Source organism: Falco biarmicus, chromosome Z, assembly GCF_023638135.1.
Source record: "Falco biarmicus isolate bFalBia1 chromosome Z, bFalBia1.pri, whole genome shotgun sequence".
In the NCBI taxonomy this organism is placed as follows: Eukaryota; Metazoa; Chordata; class Aves; order Falconiformes; family Falconidae; genus Falco; species Falco biarmicus.
Genome location: NC_079311.1, coordinates 80,714,419 through 80,734,935, shown reverse-complemented (window position 1 = coordinate 80,734,935; position 20,517 = coordinate 80,714,419). Strand labels below are relative to the sequence as shown.

The following is a 20,517-nucleotide window of genomic DNA, read 5'->3' as shown; positions in this document are numbered from 1 at the left end:
GGAGCTGCAAAAGGAAGAAAATAAACCACGCTATACATACATACATACATACATATATATATATAAAATAAATAAATGCATATATATATATATATATATATATATAGCCTGCTATAATCGAACCAAGAAACAATCAGCTTCAATTTCAGCAAGTTAGATGTTAAAGATGATGCTTCTAGCAGTGAGGGCAGCTAAAGCTGGGAAGACACTGTGTGGAGAGGTCGTGTAAGTGCTATCGTGGATGATTTTAATGAGTGATGATACGAGATTCTGCCTTGGGATGAAGAAGAGCTCTCAAAGCCTGCGTTTTTCTGGGCATATCCTTATGAATAAAGCAAAGGAAATTAAAGTACAGTGCAATGACTGACAGACCCGCAGAAAAGAGAGGATTGGATTAGAGATGCTGCGACTTTTAGCTTTTAAGGTGTTCTGTACAGATTGGAAATTGCAACTGGAGCTGCTGCTTGAGAAGAGAAATCCAGCCTGGATTTATCCTGGTTCCCAAAAAGCACGGCAGCACGATTGGATTGGCAAGAGCTTATACATCCCAATGATGGAAAGCAACCTCTTCCCAAGCCCTTTAACAGCAAAATACAGAAGAAAAGCACTGTACTGACTTCTTCCCGCTCCAAAGGTCCTGTCCACAGAGAGGGTCGGGAACGGCACCGGCCGCAGGGTGAACTGCGGGTGCGGGTATCCGCAGGTCGGGGACGGCAGGATCCCGGGGTACTGGGCACTTTCTAGCGTTGGCACTGGAATGGCACTGACCACAGCTAAAAGGAAAGAAGGAGAGAGATTAAATGAGCGCTTTCAGGAAATTTTAAAAAATAAAAAAATAAAAAAAGCCTTAGAACCAGGAATGAACCACAACCAACCACGTTTCCAAAGTGAAGGACCCAAACAGCCAGTGCAAAACAAGCCGCTGCCCACAGGAGCCACCTCGGTATCCAGAAATACGCCTCTCACTTACCAGTAAAATTAAATGGCTTTTTGTATGTGTTCCAGCGACGTTTTGGGGGGTGCTTTCTGTCCCTTGACAAATGAGGGAGAAGGAACGAATTGGGCAATTTAAAAGCTTATTTTAGTGGTCTACGCGCATTCCTGACGCCGCCTTCAGCTGATGATGCACCTCTGGAGGTGCGCAGCCTCCTGCAACCCTGCCATCCTTCACACCAGTGTCCTCAGCACTCCTGCACGTTCCCAATGGCACGGGACCCCCATGTCTACCCAGCAGATGAGGCTGGCTGGGCATCATTCCCTGCTCAGGAATGTCCAAGCCTGTGAGGAACCGTGGTGAGAGGTCCCAGCAAACCGGCAAAGTTGAGTTCCTGAGCTGCGTTTAAGCGGAAGTCTTGGATTTGAAAACTGGGATCACAGTGTGATGAATTCCAGCTTTCTCCTAAGCTACCTCCTTTTTTTTCAACAATCAGTGCTGGAAGAGCCAGTGATCATAATGCTATACAAACCATACATTTCTCCATAGCTTTTAGGAAAAACTTGGAAACTCTCATGCAAGTTTTGCCCAGCAACACAAGATGCAGAGATTTTCGGCTCGTCGATGATAAGGTTTGGGCTTACCTAGCGCCTTTCACACATGGATTATAAACAATGCTGTAAACTTTAAGGTGATCGGTACAATTAATTCTATCTAGCTCCTACTACAATCATTACACAGAGTGGCAAACCGGGCTACCTGCCCAAGGTCACACAAGCAGCCACGGCGGTACCAAGGCTTTACGAGGGGATTTTTAAGCCCTCAGCTTTCAGCTGCGCTGCCAGAGGTAAGGGGCAAGCGTGGAGGTGAAGAAAACTCATGAAGAAATGCTAACCTGGGTACTTTGAGCTTCAGAGTTGTCTGGGTTCAATTCATCCACCCTGAGAAGAGAATTTCTACTATTCAGACATTTCGTTTTGTCTGTATAAGACAGTTTTATTGACAATATTTATAACATTACTGCTACGGTGAAAAATATCCCTCCTTTATTGAATCCTATTAAAGAACAACTTGTTTTTCAAAGTCCATTCTTTCATTTCTTTTTAGGGTGTAGGTACCTAGCACGTTCATTTTTAAAGTAAGACTGGATTACTATTCATTGCAGCCCCCTATTGTAGAGAAGCCAGAGAAAAGCGAACATCAAACATTTTCAATAAATCTTTGCAATTTCAAGCAGATATGACAACAAATCTGTTCTGTCATAGCCTGTCAGCAATTGAATTTGCACTTAATATTGATACACCAAGACACCGAAAACAGAAATTCCCTGACCAAATCACAGAGCTCCCTAAGCACTGGTCTACATTTAAAATGTACTGTATCACGTAAAAAAAAAAAAAAACACCCAAAAAACAAACCAACAAAACCCCCCCCAAAAAACCCCAAAAACCCAACATCACCCAGGAACAGCTTACAGAAATGATAAACTAGGACAGTCTGAATTGTATTCAAGCACCCCAGAGGCTGCCAGAGCAACTGAGCCGATGTGTTTTTATTTCCCTCAAAAGCCAAGGCGCCTTCTGGTGTGGTTTGTTCTCCAAGCCCACAAATCCTGCTGATTGAGATGAGCATGAATACTTCCAGATCTGGTATTTAACAATTAATGCTATGTGTTTTTTACTTCAGAATTATAATGTTGCTTCTTCGATCTATTTAATCGCTCGCTGCTGACAATTTCTTGCAGTATCAGGCAAACGGAGAGAAATTAATTAAAGCACCTAATCTGACACAAAGCCTCAATTTTATCTTCTGGGTAAAAAAAAAGCATATTCAGCATAACTCAGCCTGCACAAAGAAGACTTTAATAAATCTGAGTTTAATTATTTGCAAACGATCAGAATATGCTGTCACTGTAGATTAGATGGATGGTGTTTAAAATATAAATAAACAGAAAAAGGGACATAATTCCTCAAAATGCATCATTTGACTAGAAAGAAACCTTATTATGTTGAAGAGCATTTTGATCTACAAAATTTTAGAATCATGTTGAACTGACTTTTACTTAACTAACCCTGCTACTGACCCATCCTAACTACAATTGAGTTGGTCCTGATTTTGCTCACACCGTTCCAAGCCTACCCATTTTCTTGGACTGCTACCCTCCTTCAACCCAAGCCAGCCCAGGCAGAATCCCACTTGAAAAAGGGGCAAATTGCCCAATTTTGTGTGAGATTGGTGTGGTTACAAGATGGGAATGTGTTCGAGGTCACGGGAAGGTGGTACAAGAGCTTTCTCAACAACCCAGAGGTCTTTCTTTCAGATCATAAGGAGGGGGTAGGCTGAAATGTGGTGACAGCACCAGCCCAAGGCATGAAGAACGGGAATTCAGTCTCTCCCTGGGCACTGGTGCTTTATCCTTGCAAGGGCTGGGTGCTGGGGCTAAGCAGCATGACCCAAATCGCACCCACAATGAAGAGAAATCTAGGGAACCAATGTTAGGTCTTACGAAGTAATTTACTGAACAAAGCCACAGGAGGTTATTCCCTCTCCTCTCCTTCAATCCGTTCCTTCTAGTATTTCGCCCACCGCCCCGCCCAGATATATCATTTGTGATCTGCCCTTCCACAAACCTACAAACGGGCATTTACATTTAACCAGCCGAGCTAGCAAGACGTTTTGTGATAGAATGGATTTCTGTCAGCACACCTTCATTTTTCTTAACTCGGGCTATTTAGACGGATGCACCAATTCCTATAGATTTTTGATCAAATCCATCTTGTGAGGCCAAAGGGTCTAGCTAACAGCTGGGAGCTACCACAAGACAGATGGCAGGGATGCTCGAAGGAGGAGCGGGGAACCAAAGCTTCATCCTTCACCAGGAACTACATCAATGCCAAACCCTCCTCTGGTGCCCGCAGGCTGTCACTTACCCCCGTCCTTTGCTTCGATGTGAAATAACTTTAGAAATTTAAATAAGTTTTGCAGTATGGGAGAACCTATCTAATGCTTTCCTTGTGTACTTTGCTCGTTTGAAAAAGATCCGCTTCATCTGTGAAACTTGTTCAACGATAAACACTTTGCGATCACTGAAATTTAAGACCTATTCAAAATATCCTCATTTCCTTGGCTTTATAAAAAGAGCTGCTCCAGATTAAAAAAGCCTAAAGCGGTGTGGACAACTACAACAGACAAAATAAAACAGAGCAGAAACTGCAATAATGTCCAGCTGATTATAATGATTGATATTAATAAGAATATCAGTTTACACCTGTGTGTTGCAAAACCTTCTGCTCTAGCAGTTTGAACTCTTACCCCTGTTTTTACAGTTTTAGAGTAGGGAGACAGAGAGATTTATCCATCACTATCCACCTGATAAAAATACAAAAAAGACTCTTCAGGCTTAGCCTGGGCTGAGTCTAACGTAAGTATCATTTCTGAATTCCCTCCATAGTTTTCCCACTGATGCGTTGAGAAAACCAGGTGAGCATCCAGCCTTTTTATTTATTTATTTTCCCAATGAACCAAACCTTGTTAATGCTGTTTCGCTTTTCTAGATCGTATTGGAAAGACTGTAGGAGATCTTCAGGTGGGCGAGGGTGGCTTGGGGGGTGCAGAAGGGGGCCGGGGGAAGGTCCCAGTACTCACGAGGGTTGGTTGGTTGTGAATCCATGGGGATCATGAGCTTGGCACGGGTGGCTCTGCGGGCAGCGAGGGAGCGCTCCAACGTGGACATGCTGCTTCCGACGTCTTCTGTCTCAGGACCTAGAGAAAAACAACGCAACAGAGCAGCTGAAAACACTGTAAACACATGCTTCTCTTCGCCCTGCATCTAGCAGAAAGGTCCATAGGTTTCTTTAGAATGCAATTATTTTAACGGATCGTTAAATATCAGCTGCAAAGAGCTGCACAGACTATTCTGGCTGCCTTTTCTGAATAAAAACCTTGTTTGAGTGTTTCTGTAAGAGAATTAAAGTATCACGCCCCCTTTGTCTCTGCAATTATCTTGAAAACCACATTCACTTCATAAAAATAATGACATTTTTCCTGTAACTTCCCTGTTACAAACTTATTTTAAAATTGAAGTTTCGAGACCAGAAAAAAGCTGCATAAATTCAGGTACTTACAACACCTGGCAGCCAAGAATTGGTCTTTGAAATACATCTGATGGATGGAAATGACCTTCCCTGTGAGATGCCATGAAGTCTTATGTCCTGATTGTCTGGTAACTCACGGTAGCTCTTCCCACCTACGCATCCTGGGTTTTGTTTTGGTTTTTTTTTGTTTGGTTTTTTTTTTTTCTACAGAAACCATGGCAAGCCAAAGATGGGCCTGGATCTTCTCCTTACCTGGTCGTGGACCACAACTAGGACAGCTAGACTGGAGAGCTGAGGTATGCTGCCTAAGGTCCTATCCAATTCTAAACTGCCCCAGCAGCTATATTAATGAGATATTCTCTTTAGGTATTGCAATATGGATGCTCTAATTTAGTCACATCAGTATAGGATATTTGAAGTCTTCAAAAATTCTAGCGAATACATTTGGCAGGAAGAAAGCGTGCTTGGAACTGGATGTTTGGTGGAGTAATTCACAAGGAAATAAAAGCTGTATTCCTCTCTTCATACCTTGTCTCACTTGAACCTTCTATTTAGGCTACTTTAGGCATTTTAATAAGCCACGGGTAAAGTCAGTTTAATACTGTCATACCACTAAGCTTATACGCCCACTCAAAATATACATCTCTGATGTATCCAAGCAAACACACATTCCTTGAAAAATGAAAAAAAAAAAAATCCTGAAAAGACTATTTTTTTTTCCAAATCACTCTTCTCTGAATTGCAGGATAAAGAGCCAAGTCTTCTATCGATGACCATTCAAAGACCTAATTGCCAGTGAAAAGCCAGGGACAGTATGGCACTGACTACATGGCAGCCACACTGAACCGTGTATTACGGACTGAGAAGACAATGTAAAGGCATTTATTTATGGTCCAAGGCATTTACACACAAACCAACTAACCCAGCCTTTGTTGTTGACGTGCTCATACGCTGTGATCACTTCCTACCACGCACTCAACTCCAAGCCTGCTGTAGGCAATGGAGCTCTCACATAGATCTTTCTGGGCCTTGGACCAGTGCTCCCGATCATCAGCAATATCTGGTTAGGCAGAGGGAATCATCTGCTTAACATTTTCCCAATGTCTAATAAAACAAGGACCTCCGTATTAAACCCAACAGAAATCACTGTCCCATTTATCTTCATAAGCAGTAAACTACTGGCCCCAAAATACACCAGGAAAAGAATATTAGATCCATTTAAAATTTTGAAAATGGTTCCTTTTTAATGTTTCTTTCCTTGCAAGAACAGGAGCAACGGAACAGGGATAAAAACATCAGAGGCATCTGAAAAAGTCACCTTTATGATTTACAGCCCCAGCTGATAGTCCGGAATTATTTCACGCCATCACCCACAGCAATGCATTCACAATGAACTCAAGACAAATGTGTTTATGGTTTCAGCTCCTGCACTGCCATTTGCCCTCCGTCCCTCTCTGCATGCACCACTTGCCTCTCCCAAGACTTTCTGTCATGATGGTAGAAAAAATGTGATCAGTCACAGTGAACTCAGGTTCAAAAAAGGAGGAGGAAACTTCACTCAAACTACATTTTTCTTACAGAATTTCTTTCTTCACACTTCTAAGTTTTTTCAGTCTCCGTGGCCCAAACTCCGCTCCTGGTGATGCTGCTGAACTTCTTCCTAACCACGTTCTCCCTCTGCTCCACTTCCCCCTCCACTTACTTCTCCATGCCCCCTTTTCCCCTCTCTGTTTTTCTTTAGCACGGTATGAAAATTTAATAACATTTGACTTCCAGTTGAATTCCTGAACTTGAAAAATTAGAATAGTGTAAAAATACAAAAGGATGCATTTTCTCCGAGTCTGAAACCTCTGCAAAAATCATGCAGGAACATCTCTCTCGGGACCCATCACAGACCTGTCAGTTGCCTCCTGGATCTTGCCTGGTTCAGTCTTTCTTCGTCAGCTGGGCTAAGGTCACTAACCACCGATATAACACTAATTTAAAGAAAATTTCTATGCTCGTGATGGAGGAAAAATAAAATAAAATTGGGGTGCATGGAATGGGGTTGGACTAGATGACCTTGAAAGATCCCTTCCAAGCCAAACCATTTTACGCTTCTATGATTCTCAGTTCCCCACATCTCTGAGTGACACCCAGTCGGTTCCGTCCCTCACCGGGCTGTGGGGTGCTCTTGCTGCCCAGCTGTGTTTCCGACTGGCTGTGGCTGACGGGGGTAATGTCCTGGCAGCTCTGCATCGGCGAGTCCCTTCCTGTGGGGTCCGAGCCTGTTGGCTTCTCGATGTTCTTCATTTCCATCTCCTCGTGGTGTATCCAGAGATCTGGGGGTCTCAAGTCCTTCTGGCTGCCCTTCCTTTTACCAGCGCTGTGGGTTGCACGTTTCCTGTGGGAAAGAAAGATCAAAACCATCACATCAGAACATTTTTCCCCTTCATAAGACCAAAAGAGTGATGTCTCCTCATCGGTGTCTTTCTAAGGAACCCCTTGGGTTGTGTCCTTCAAAGCACAGCTGTTACCTTGGTGTGGTCCCACGCTTCCTGGAGTCTGCTCCAGGGAAAGGGCCTGGAGCTCAGCAGGGTGGGTCAATTTTGGCATCAGTTGATGTAGAAATTGGGAAGAAACTACTTTTCCCGGAACCAAAGCAGCCAGTTTCATCTCGAGAAGAGCAGCACTTGCAGAGTGCCTGTGTTTAAACACAGCAACTGAAGACTGCTGAGCCCACTTCTGCGCACATCTTACACCTTCCATAATGGCGTGCAGCCTATGTCGTATTTCTGTAAACATCCATTAAAGCAGCGCTTTCTTACAGAAAAGCTCAGAAAGCCAGGGTAGTGTTTCCCAGAGTACCGTAACTCTCCTCTCTTGGTGCACAGGTATCCCAACACACTCCCTTGCTGGTGGCCACCTCCTCCAGGAGCATGCTGAGGGCACCGCTCCACTGCTTTCCAACTTCCACCTCCCCTCGACTACACAGGCTATTGGTAACTAAACACGCGTGTTTTTTTCTAGTCTAAAGAAAAGGTACACTCCTTAAATGTGGAGTGCCGTGCCTAATCTGCAGCTGTAGAGAAAGCCTTATCAGGAATCAATTTAAATAACTCTGAAAGAACAGTTTTTCTGGCTTATTGTCAGGGTTTTTTGCTCAATAATCCAGAACTCTTACCTCTGGCTTTTTCCTTTGTACTTATCAATGTATTTGGTGAAAAGAAGGTGATATTATTGTCCCAAGTGGAAAAGCAGTGATACTTGTGATATAGAAAAAGCTGCAGGCAAGTTATTTTCACATTTATGTGGACTTTTAGGTAACAAAAAAAGAAAATCTTCATCCCCAGCGGCACTGAGTGCCCTTAGCTACTCATTACCCCCATGATACTGATGGGCAGGCTCCTTCCCGAGTGCGACCCCCCTCCCTGCCCTGCGCAGGGTGCGCGGTGGGTACCACCCGTGCAGGGATGCTCAGGTCATCGCCCGGGCTGATGCACACCAGGAGGCAGCAGTGGGTCATCCGCCTAGAAAAATGCTTGAGGAAATGTTAAACTTTAAGAAACTCCAATTGTTTGAATTGATTTCTGCTCCTGGCGTCACCAAAGGTTTTGCTTTCAAGAGAAGGATAATCCACATCCTGTAATTTAACATGTCACCACGGGCACAGCCCTGTCTCACCCCCAGAAGCTGATGGCAATGACATTTTACTTCAGCAGAAACATCCCCATCCTCAGACTGCCACTCATCAAGGCAGAAGTGTTTTTTAGGTCCTTTGAGTGGTCGGTACCCCAAAAGCTCTTCAAGGGTTAAAAGGTTCATTTTAAAATGCGATCTGGAAAGTTAGCGGTGGTGGGGAGGTTGGAGTGGCTCAGGGATTGTTGTTTACAGCCCACAAGAAATAAAAGTGTTGGCTTCTGGTCAAAATTAATTCCTACATTTCGTCGGTTACTTGCTAATTGCCAAAACTTACTAATTTAAAATAGTATTTCAAAAAGCAGGAAGAAAGCACAGGGAATAAAGACAGTTCTTTAATACCTTCTTGCACAGACCCTAGCACCATCCTGATAAACACCTGCCGGAATAATTATGAGCATCTCCTTTCAAACCTCAATGTACGACCTGCCTGAAGTTAAAAAATAAAATTGTTCTCTCTCAAAAAAAAAAAAAAAGAAAAGAAAAAAAGAAAAAAAGAAAAAAAGAAAAAAAGAAAAAAGGTCATGATTTTGTTTCTAAACAAGGAATTCCTTCCTTCACTTTGGGATATAGCAGCTTTTTTGTCACTTTCAATTGAAAATAATTCATTTCTCCAGGCCTGAGCTAGGCAGAAGAAATTTCAGCCCCAAAGTAATTTTATACCCACCTCGAAATAAGGGGTTCTAATGAAAGTGTCATTCCAACCATAACTCCAAAACCACTCCAGCAACAGTATCATTTAAAAATACATGCTGTGATCAAGCTTGGTTTGCATTGTTTTTTCTCACAAATTATTGTTGCGCTGGCAGCCCGTGAGTAGCAAACTGAATCAGAGCCAGGAGTGCATACGAAAAGGTCATCAATAACAAATGAAAATAAATCCTCCCCTGCAACATTTTCTTTATGCAATGCAGAAGTTGAGGTTCGGCTTCTGAAAATGCACCTACCCTCAGTTTCAGGGGCAGGCAGCCTCTTTGCTGCACCGGACGAGCACATTATGTCACTGGAATACAGTCCTAAAAGCTTCAACATCAGCTTCAACCCTCAGCTGCAGCAATGGAAAGTGACGCTTCACATGTTGAGAATTACAGTGGGATTCAAATTTAGTCCATTACCCATTTTATAACTGGAGCAGGGACTGAGAAGACAAGGAGTTTGGAATTGAAAAAATGATCTCAGATGGCAGCATTTCTGGCGTTCAATTATTTTACAACGTGAAATGCATCCAGCTTGCAGACCATAATGATATATATTTTTTCCTAAGGATAGCTGCATGACTAGAGCTCAGCTCTGCCCTGAAAATATATATTACGGTCATGCAATCTTGAATAATGACAGCAGAAATTAAGCTATGCTTTCAAAATAAACTCTCTAGAGAGGAAACTCTTTTCTCATCGTCTCTTTCCATATTTTCCAGCACACCACCACCTGGGCAGCAACTCCAGCCATTATATACAGCACATCCACACAGCTCCTAACAATATGCACATGCTACATAGGATAATTTTTCAAATACTCTGGAGTGAGATTACTCGCCATTGCCTTCATTTTACAGTTACATTACACCACAGAAAACAGTTCAGGTTATAGCAACTCAGCTGAGTTTATTTTTTTAATAACAACTGAAGATATATCTATCTGAGGATCTCAGAAACAAACCATCCTCCTGAGCAAAACAAGTTTTTGCCTGTAAAAAAATTATGCACAGGAAACCATCCCATCCTGCTCTGATTGGATGCCTTTTCCCATGGAGCGGGGACAGTTTCGGAGGCAGGACACAGAAGCAACAGCCCCATAAGCTGTAATCATCTCCCCGAGCCTCCTCCAGTGCTGTTTGCAAAGCGCTTTGAAGATGCCCAACGATAAATGCAAACGTTAGTTCCCCTTAAACATCCTTCTGACGCATGAGTTCGTATTTTGTATTTTCTGCTCTTTACTCTTAACCTGGAAAAATTGTGCACTTTGCCTTTTGGGCTGTAGGAAAGGAGATAACAACTGGTATAGTGGTCCTGTACAAAAAACCTGAAGGAGGATACAAAACGGTTCTTTTTCCATAAAATCTCCCCCAGTTTTCACAGAAAAATCATTCCAGCTCAGCCTCTTCCCCTGCCAGCCATCCTGGAAAGCTGCAACCAGCACCTGGCTCTCCCGTCACCTGGTGTGATGCTCCTCTCCCCTGTGCTAAGATCCAGCCACCGTGCAAGAGCTGGGGCAGAGGCCACAGCTAACACGCTGCCGCAGCTAACGAGCTACCCCAGCATGCAGGACAGGCGGAAAACCAGGAGCATCCCCAGGGAGCACTGCAGTGAAATATGGAGGCTCTTTAGTGGCTGCAACTTGTTCCCCATTAGTTTGAGTGGATTACACTTTGGTTAATGCCTCCCCCGAGCCCTCCCAAATGTACACTGACACATCCCTATTACTTACACAGGACTTAAACTAGTCTTAGCTTATTTTCTGCAGCCTCTTTTTACACCGCCCCCCTGCCCAGCGCTCGCTCAAGACCATGCTTCATTTTTAATGGCTCCGATACGCAGTATTTACCTACCAGGCTTGGCCAAGGTGTCCACCTTCCCCCTCTCTCCCATGGTAGTCACAACATCATGTTACTAGCCCACAGACTAATTATTCTGGCACGTTACAGATTTTGGTACTCCCTTGGAGCCTTAAAAACACTCCTGCAGGTCGGGTGCACGCTGTACAATGTGGTATTTGCCCCCGGTTTAGGATTCCACTGGGATTCATCTTCTCTAAGCTTAAAGCTCCAAACTGCCCTGCCTGGACCAGGAGTGAAGGGTGGGAGCTGATGGTGGCCCCATCGTCCACCCTCCCTGGTGGCCCATTGGCAGCCGCTGCCAGTGCAGGACAGCGAGCATCTCGTGCTGTGGAAGCTGTAATTACAGTGAGGGTGTGAATCTCAATTCCCGCAGAAGCCGTGCGTTCTCTTTACTCACCACCATGTAAGTTATTGCACCTGAATCTTTACTCCCATTTTTTCTCCCGTTTTTTACTGGTGTCAAATTGTCACAGGGTTCAGACAGCTGATATTTCATTCTCCCCTAGATGGCAGAGATAGAAAATACCTACTAAACCACCTAGGTCACTACCAGGTTGTTCTGTCTAATATGCTTTATTGTGCTTTGTTCAGCCAAGTTTTAATTAACTTCAGAAATACGACTTGCCTCCACTGACGGCTTAAGGAGATGATTCCATCACCTGCAAGCTTTCGCTCTGGGGAAGGAGAACATTATCCAGTGGAACTGGCCCTTGCCCTCACTGCATTCTTCATTGGTGATTTTCAACCAAGAACCTGCTGCTCATAAAAGCCTGAATCGAAACTGAATCAAAGCTCTTTGTGTCACAGGATGCACTGGTCCAGGCAGGTCAGAACCAAAGGCATTCCCAGCAACCACCTCTGTTTTGGGGAAATGCAGGACTTTTCCTGTTGTGTTCCATTCCAGAACCGTCGTTTCATGTTCCCTGTCCTAGTTTTCTCCTGCTTCCAGTGCAGAAGTGGTTAGTTCGGGGAAACTTGGGTGAGATTCACGCGCCTACAGGATAGACATTTAGAACTTAAACAGCAAATGTAAGTCCATCAGCTTCACGCTTTCTAAGTGGCAGGCAGCAATAAGCACCTTCAAATGGCAACTCTTCCAGTGTCTGATGGTAAGAAGGATGATTCTTTGAACACTCCTGTTCTTCCCCAAGGGCTACAGAGGAGGTCAACGACGATCAGCTCACACTCGGATATTTAATTTTTGACATCTCATTCTGGATAGATGGATCCCTGTTTGTTTCTTTCTCTTGTAATTCCACTTTCCCTGTTAGAAACTCAAGAGAGCTTTTGCCTTGATTCACCAAACTCTATTCAACATCAGAATTTCCATAGCCTTCAGATAATGCCCTCATTTTCCGGTGCTATGACTCACAACAGAAGCAGATTTTACAATCAGCTCATCATGCAACTGCCCCAGCACCCCTAAAAGCATAAGCCCTTACTTTTCTGCCTAAATGAGAGCTTTCTTATTTAAAAAATCTACCCTCAAACATCCACCTTTAGAGAAAGCACTTGTCCTGGTGACCGTAACACACTACAAGCTGCCATCCGCCAGCCTGGAACTGATTCCAGCAAACACGGGAGCCATTCCATTCCTTGTCCATCTCTTCCTTCATCATGCCACCTCTTCCTAAGCATCAGTGCAAATCAATATAATAATATCTGGCCTGTGCAATCAGGGTCTGAAAAAACCAGGTCAAAAAAAAAAAATTGCCATTCCTGTGGGCAAGCTATGATTGAACTTTAGTTTCTCATGTCCACACTTCCGTAATAGTCTAATAACACAATGAATAAATAGTGAAAGAATAGTCTAATAATTTTCAATGCATTAAATGCAGCACACCCAGCTGTTCCAAAGCCATCGACTCCACTTCTAACTCATCGTAAAACCCAAAAAAAGCTTTGTGCTTTACACTGCTGCCCTTTTATAGCCTTCCAGAGGAATCCTAAAGATTTTTTTTCCCCTGTAATTTTCTAGACTGTTTGGTGGGGGTTTTTCAAGTGCATGAGAGTCACCTGGTGGAACAGTTCGGGATGCTTTTTACTGGAAGATGTTTTGAGACAGGCTGTCTGGAAAGGATAACATCCTCCCCAAGGTTAGCAAGTCAGCAGGGCTCACTGTGTCTCAGCCGTGCAGGTGCAGGGCTGCGGAGTCAGGAAGGCTGGCAGCATCATGAGGTGCAAAGATTTTTTATTCCCTCCCTGCCGCCCCGCCCCACCCCCCCCCCCCGCCCCCCCCCCCCTGCTCCTTTACATCAATAGAATAAATTCTTTCCTGTGTCTGAATTATACTGGGCAACATAAACAACAGAGAGCTGTGGATGGCATGCTTGTTTTTCACAGCTCGCCACGCCAGGGGTACTTCTGCTCCATGGTTTACTCTGCAGCTGGGGACAGAGGTTACTTGCCTCTCCCTAGCAGTGAGGAGTGACACCACCAAACCCAAAAGATGGAGCCCCAAACTGCAGCTCAGTCCCAGAACCCCCGCCATGGCTCTACAGAATAAATGTTCTTGCCCGTGTCTATCTTGAAACCTTTTCCTTCCACCCCATGCTCTGAGAACCTACTTCCTCTGCTGCGCCGAGGAGCGCCGGGTGCAGATGACAGCCACCGCCACCACCACCACCACCGTGATGACGCCGACAGTGACGACGATGATGATGAGGAGGTTGCTGTTCTTCTGGGGCGTGACGCTGCCATGGGGAGGGTGCATCTGCCCGATGGGGGGCTCTGGAAGGAAAACAGAGGAGGGGATGGTTAGCGCTGGATTTGCTCCCCCGCCTCTGTAGGGGTCACCCATAGAATAAAACAGGGAAAGCCTGTCAGGTGGCGTGAAATTCTCTGAAAAAGCAGACGGAGGGTGCAGAAGGGTGCTGTGATGAGCTGAAATTTGTATCTTGCTGTATTTCAGTGGTACAGCAAAGAGGAAAATATTTAAGCAGTAACGACTTTTATGTTTTCTGGCTGTTACTAACCTGATGTTGGGAGTCAATAACTCTCAGCTCATCTTTACTATTATCAGCTGAAAATGGAAATACGGGGACCATAGATTTTTTTTTTCTTTATGGCCTATACAGTTTTTCTCGGTATTTACAGGCAAATACATCTCTCATTTATCAGCCAACCCAAATGCCTGATTCATTTGCCAGCACTGCATTCATCACTTGTTATAACTAATTATAGTTATATTTTATATAGTTATATATTATAACTAATTACTAATGAAACTATTTAAATAATTTTCCCTTTTTCTCATAGCCCTTTTTCAGGCAACTGACTAAGACCAGCAGCTGTGAGTGCCACCCTTTCAGCCTTACAACAGTCTCAAAGATTTTGGGGTTTGGCTTCTTTTTCATTTCTATGCTGAGTAAAAGGCACTGAAGGAATATACCATATAAAACAGAGCACCTATCAAGAAAAACATTTTTTTTTCCTCTCCCTACCCTTTATTGCAGGCTCTGAAAGCTCTTTCTTTCTCATGAGTCAGTTTTCCTGTATTTATGAAGCACTACTATGAAGACCAGGAGAAATGCTTAAACCAGTGGTGTGTTGGCTGCACCACAGCAGGACACAGAAGGGGAACAAAATTTTGCATTCCTTCCGTGTCTCGACTGAGAATAATCAGCATGAGTTTATCGGCTAGGTACCTTGTAATTATTTTGTACTTTTAAACCTCACTTGATGCCACATTTGAGGGAATCTGGTCTGTTGTTTCATTCAATAACGTGAGATGCCAATGCCTCATTAGGTAACAGGGATGGGGTCAGGAATAATAAGTTATTGACAGCATATCTACACCCCAGCACACTCATTAGCTTCAGTTAATTTTTGTTAATCAATGGGGTTTCCTATGTCTTTCTATTTTAGAGCCGGATTAATTAATAAAAAACCCCAGTATTTTCTGCAGAAAGCTGAAATGGAAACGTAATAACAAAAAATGTATTTTACAATTCTTTTTAAGCTGTTGTTTTTTGGTTTTGTTGTGGGTTTTTTTTTGTTTTGTTTTGTTTTTTTACAGGTATTCCTATGGCCTGAGATATATCTACCACTTCTCTTGTGATGGGATTATCATACACTTCTGGGAGTATTGCATCAGCTGGAAATCTGATGGGTACCTTGGGGATCAGCTTTAAGAAAACCAATAGAGAATACATGGTGTCCTGACAATATTTTTGTTACTCTTCTTTTTTGTTACCGTTCTGGTTAAAACTGCTGTCGGGTTTGCAGCAGGTATTTTGCATGCAGATGGGATTTTCTGCAGCTGAGAACACTCTTCCCTACAAAACAGTGAGTGTGAGAGCTGTGGCCGCATTGGGTGGGAGAGAGAGGAACGAGAGAGCAATACAGAGAAGAAAAGTAGGAAGTTGTCACCAAAATGGCATTCTTTTTTTTAAATTACGGAGTGTGGGTGGACGGAGCCTGTATTTACCATTCAGACTGCTCCTATCGATCAGGTTGGTGTCCACTGGCCAGTATGAGCCATCCCCGTGCCGACCTGTTGGTGGGAAAAAACCCACATCAGACACAGTGTGACAGGTAAACCAGAAAAGACCAGTTTGTCACTTGTGACAGCACCTGCCCGACAGCGTTTAAAGCATCAAACAGCGCAGGAAAAGCCATCCCATACGCGCCGGGGAAACTCCGTCATTGCAGTGGGCATTGGAAAGCCAGCTGAATTTCAGCCCTTTGAGCAGCTTGCTTTGTTCCATTGGGTTTTTTCCCTCCTCCTGATGTATTTGTCAGAGTGACAAACTAAGGTGGGATGGCAGCCCCCGCCTGTGGCTTCCCACCACTGGGAAGCCAGCTTGTTTGAATTTATTTCCCTGCTTGTGGAAATACAATGCCACAAGTGCTTCGTTTCTTACAAAAAGCTTGCCTCTATTCTAATCCTGATGTTTAAAAAGGAAACGAACAAACAAAACCAACCCCCCCCAACAAAACAAAACAAAAGAAAAAAAATCTAACAAGGAATATGATTATCATTCCAAAAATGTTCTGGCTGTTGAGGCAATATTTGCACTCCAAATGAATACAGTGAAATTGGAAGTGTTCAGCTTTTCTCCTGCTCTATTTTATCCCAGTTATCAGCTTCGGGCTAAATAGCTGGGACAGTGTATCCGTGTTTCTGCCAAGACCAGCACATCCCTGCTTCCTCACGTCCAACAGAAGAAGTGCAAAGGTTGGCAAAGTCCCACCAAGCTCCTCTTGGTGCCTCTCAGTGTGGGAGTGAGCAGAGTCCACGGCAGGAGTGGTTTGGGATACAAGCTGCTCTTCTAGCAAAGGCCAAGCAGATGCCAACAGCACGCTCGTGCACCACAGCAAAGCCCAAAGCGTGGCTGTCTCATTCCTCCAAAGCTAATTAGTTGCTTTATGGAAGTCAAACGAGCCTTTCCAGGTGGCAGCATCTCCGCTGATGCAGCAGAGCTCGGCTGGGACAGTGCTTCAGGGAAAAGGCGATTCCTCCGAGATGGGCAGAGGCTGCTGGAGCATCACCTCAGCACCACCTCCGTAAGACCCTTGGGCACCAACTTTTTTTGGGATGCCACCCCTAAACTGTACCTGAGGGTGGGGTTTGGTTGGTGAAGGAATTCTGTAAAAATCCTGAAAATTTAGTGCAGGGCAGCAAATTACCAGGGATTATTCCAGGTAAGTTCTGCATCAAACAGCCACCGTCTACATCAGCTCTCTTGGTAGAATAAGAAAAAAAAAAATATCCCATTTTCCTGCAGTTGTTTGTTGCTGCTCTGCTCTGTTAAAACAACTGCCATATTCCTCTCCAGAGGTGCTTGTATTTCTGTGGCTTGCAACAAAATTCACGTGCATAACTTTGTCTACCAATTTGGAAAGTATTTTGTGATGAATGGCCCTAAATAAATGGAAGATGATTATCATCAGAAGACACTTCAATGTAATCATCTTTTCAATCAGTGTAATTGCACAGCTACAACAACTTGATCCCAAGAAAGCAAGGCTGCAAAATGTTTAGCTGTAGAAGCAGACATAATAGAGACAAATGTAAGGTGTACAGTCATTCTGTTTACCAAGACAATGCTCTCAAAGCAGCCCTGTTCATAGTGTTACACTGCAGCATGTGAACATGTTGTGACCCCGAGGTTAGATTGTGCTTGGGAAACTGGGTAAATACCCAGGAGATAGTTAAATGGTACTGGGTTTTATATTTAGCCCACACTGAAACATCTTAGTGGGAGCCTAATGCACTGGAAAATTTAGCCAGGAGATCAGAGACGTAAAAAAGCTAACCCTGTGTGCCTGGTCCTGCTGGTGAGCACTTTCTGAATCAACCTATGAGCACTTTCCAAGGCATTATACGTGACATTTTCATGGTAAAAATATTTGTGTAAACAGCTGGCCCTTTCATTGCTGGCCCTACTACAGTGACTGGCACCCGGAGAAGCCGTTGATTTGGGATGGCTCAACACAGAGAGGGGCAGGCAGCTACCAGGGAAAGGGTCGGGCTACATGGTCCATCTCGGGGGGTACCTGGGCCAGAAATGGTTTTGAAACACTTAAATGTTTTAAAACCATTCCAAGGCAGCAGAGTCTTCTGTTTGACTTACTGAGGGCAATTCTTCCAAAAGGTTCGCCTTCTGATCAGAGGCGATTTCACTGATAAGAAGCAGGAATGCAAATAACTCATAATGAACAGTATTTCAGCACCATGGTTTATCAAGGATAGCCAAGAGTGAATTTATGGTCATTTGGCTCTGTTTTGCTATTAAGACAAGCAAACCTTATTCAATATTTAGATAAGCACAGAAATCTAAGCACTTAGGAGGCAGGAGGTATCTCTCTGATGCGTTGCAAGGTTTTATACATTAAAGGGCAGGTGAGGCTTAAACCCCTTAAGGGTTATCCAACATCTGTTCCAAGCCAGCACACCTCCATCGATCATTTCTGTCTCCACCTTTCACCCGGCAACAGTTTAGGTTATATTTCCCTTTAAAAAACTCAAATGATGTGCAAGAGCATTGCTACTGGCAGGCTGCTGCTACACTCCGTTCCAACGCCTCAGCTTTTCCCTATGTTTATAATAATGCAACGTAAAAAGTAAACTATCCTCCCTGCTTCTCCCTTGTCTTCAGCGCCCTCACCGTGCTCACCTGTTGGTGCTGTCGCTCTCCACCTCCTTCCCAAACCCACCGGTGGGTTTCTTGCCTTACAGAAGGCAAGAACAAAACTCCCGTCCCACTGAGATTAGATGCAAACCCTCCATGTGCCAGCCACGAAGTTATGTCTGAGCGCAGCACAACTCAACAGACACATCCAGGTCTCATCTGGGGGTTTGGGCTCAGACAACAGGCTCCCTCTTCCACTTCCAACAGTTTCCATCGGAGCTTTTTGGCTTTGGATTCCATCTTTTGGAACAAGCCATTATAAAATCTTGACTAATCAGCTATTCCTTGGAGAATGGCCTTCTTTAGTGGAGGTTAAACAGTCTTCACACTTGATTTTCCTCTGTTTAAAATGAGTTGTATTCAAGGCGGTAAGATACTTGCAGCAGTACCAAACCCTGCATCCATATGAACCTACATATAATTTCTCACTTCTCTGTTTAACTTCTGTCTGCTGCCAGGCCTGTCTTTCAAATGTTTGAGTACCTCGAGCCTTGCTCTGAAAAAGTGTTTCTTTCTCCCACAACTGTATCTCAGGCGTCATTACCTGCAATAAACATTTCAACTTGGTCTTGTCGAGGCAAAAAAAATAATAAATAAAAATCAAGCTGTCGGTGACAACAACAGCTCTTCATCCTCTCAGGTCTCTAGCACTTGGAAATTGGCCAACAATTCTGTTGTCATTTTGCTGTAAATCTTCCTCCTTTTCGTGCTTTACTCCAGCAGCTTCCTTATTTGCCATCTCCAGGTATCCCTGCATGGCACGGGCAGATCGGCAGACGTTGAAGGAATGCTTTCTCTTTGCAAAACGCTTACTACAAGCCATCTGCCTGAGCTGGAGAGGGAATGACACTTGCTGGTGTATCATCTGGCTCCTCTGAACCAGACCCAGCCCTGCACTGCCACTGGATTTTGCCTTAAACAGCCCAAAATACGGAGAAAATAAGATAAGCAATATTGTCGTATGAGACAGCAGAAACTGCATCTGACATGTCCTGCCCCATGGGTGTCCCTCGGGAGGATCCAGCATGCAACCAGTCATCGGCTCTCACAGCCAACATGAGCTGTCAGGCACATGGTGCCATCAGAAAAGCTGAAATTCTGCTTCCACGGAAAAGCTGAGCTCCCTATGCTAGGTAAGGTGCCGAGCACTTGGGAACCTGCTCCAGGACAGAGCAGGACACGGCAAGCTGCCTTCTAGCCTGCTGCTGACTTGCAGCCCCCCTGGAAACCTGGTGGGATAAGGAAGCTCAGGTACAGCAGAGTAAAAGCAGAGTGAGGACAGCTGACAAAAAAAGGAGGAATAGGAGCTTCTGCCCAGAGCAGACACACAGACATCTAAGAAAAAGAGAACATCCCTCTACCACCTTGTTCCATTTCAGGATCATCTGCTGGGAAGGCAATAAAACAAGCCAGAAGAGGGAAAGGTTGAGTAACACCCGTTATGCAGTTCAGTATCTCTCCACAGGCTGCTCCTTCATCCTGGAAGAGGGGCTGGGGTCCAGCCTGGGATGGGTAACGCCGAGCAGCCACAGCGCACAGCCACACACCCCGACACACTGAGCTCAGAGCACACTGAGGCAAGGAGCCACCTCCACGGCCACAGTGAGCTTCCTTTCTCGTCACGCGAAGGTGCCCACCACACGGCCAGACTCTGAGGTGTACTGTGTTAGCGGAGGTCCGGCATCCATCCTGAACCTCATTTACACATAACAGAGCATGAGGACTTGTGTCTTCTTCTCACCTTTGGTCAGCACCTGATAGCGACGGAAAGATGCTGGGGCTCGGGGCAGAGATGCAAGATGAAGTGAGCAGCTACCACATCACCTGTCGACTTTCCAGTCCTTCTTTTTCCAGTGCATCCAGGGGCCGTTGTCTCAGCACAGGAAACACAACCAATATGCAGAAATGATCCTTCTTCTTCACATTTCAAGCATGGCTTCTGAGATGCTTTCCATTTGTTGGACCTTAAGAAAGTGTTCCTACACTGCTTGGCAAACACAGCCAGATGACAGAGTTTAAAAGGCTTTTCCCACCTCCCCCAGGAGTGGTTATTCTGATAAACGGGATACTTCTCATTTCTTATTTCCAGCAAAGAACATTACAGACCACTGCATTATT

The 20,517-nt window shown here is 44.5% G+C and overlaps 1 protein-coding gene across 1 annotated transcript in view; it reads right to left on the bottom strand.

The window, feature by feature from the left end:
• Positions 1-20,517, bottom strand: part of DCC (DCC netrin 1 receptor) — a 554,206-nt gene that overhangs the window by 26,748 nt on the left and 506,941 nt on the right. Inside the window, exons 22-26 of the mRNA XM_056325745.1 lie at positions 15,693-15,758; positions 13,831-13,993; positions 7,185-7,411; positions 4,580-4,696; positions 609-773 (exon numbers count right to left, since the gene is read on the bottom strand). Of these exons, the coding sequence (XP_056181720.1) occupies positions 609-773; positions 4,580-4,696; positions 7,185-7,411; positions 13,831-13,993; positions 15,693-15,758 (738 nt within the window). The remainder of the gene's footprint in view (positions 1-608; positions 774-4,579; positions 4,697-7,184; positions 7,412-13,830; positions 13,994-15,692; positions 15,759-20,517) is intronic.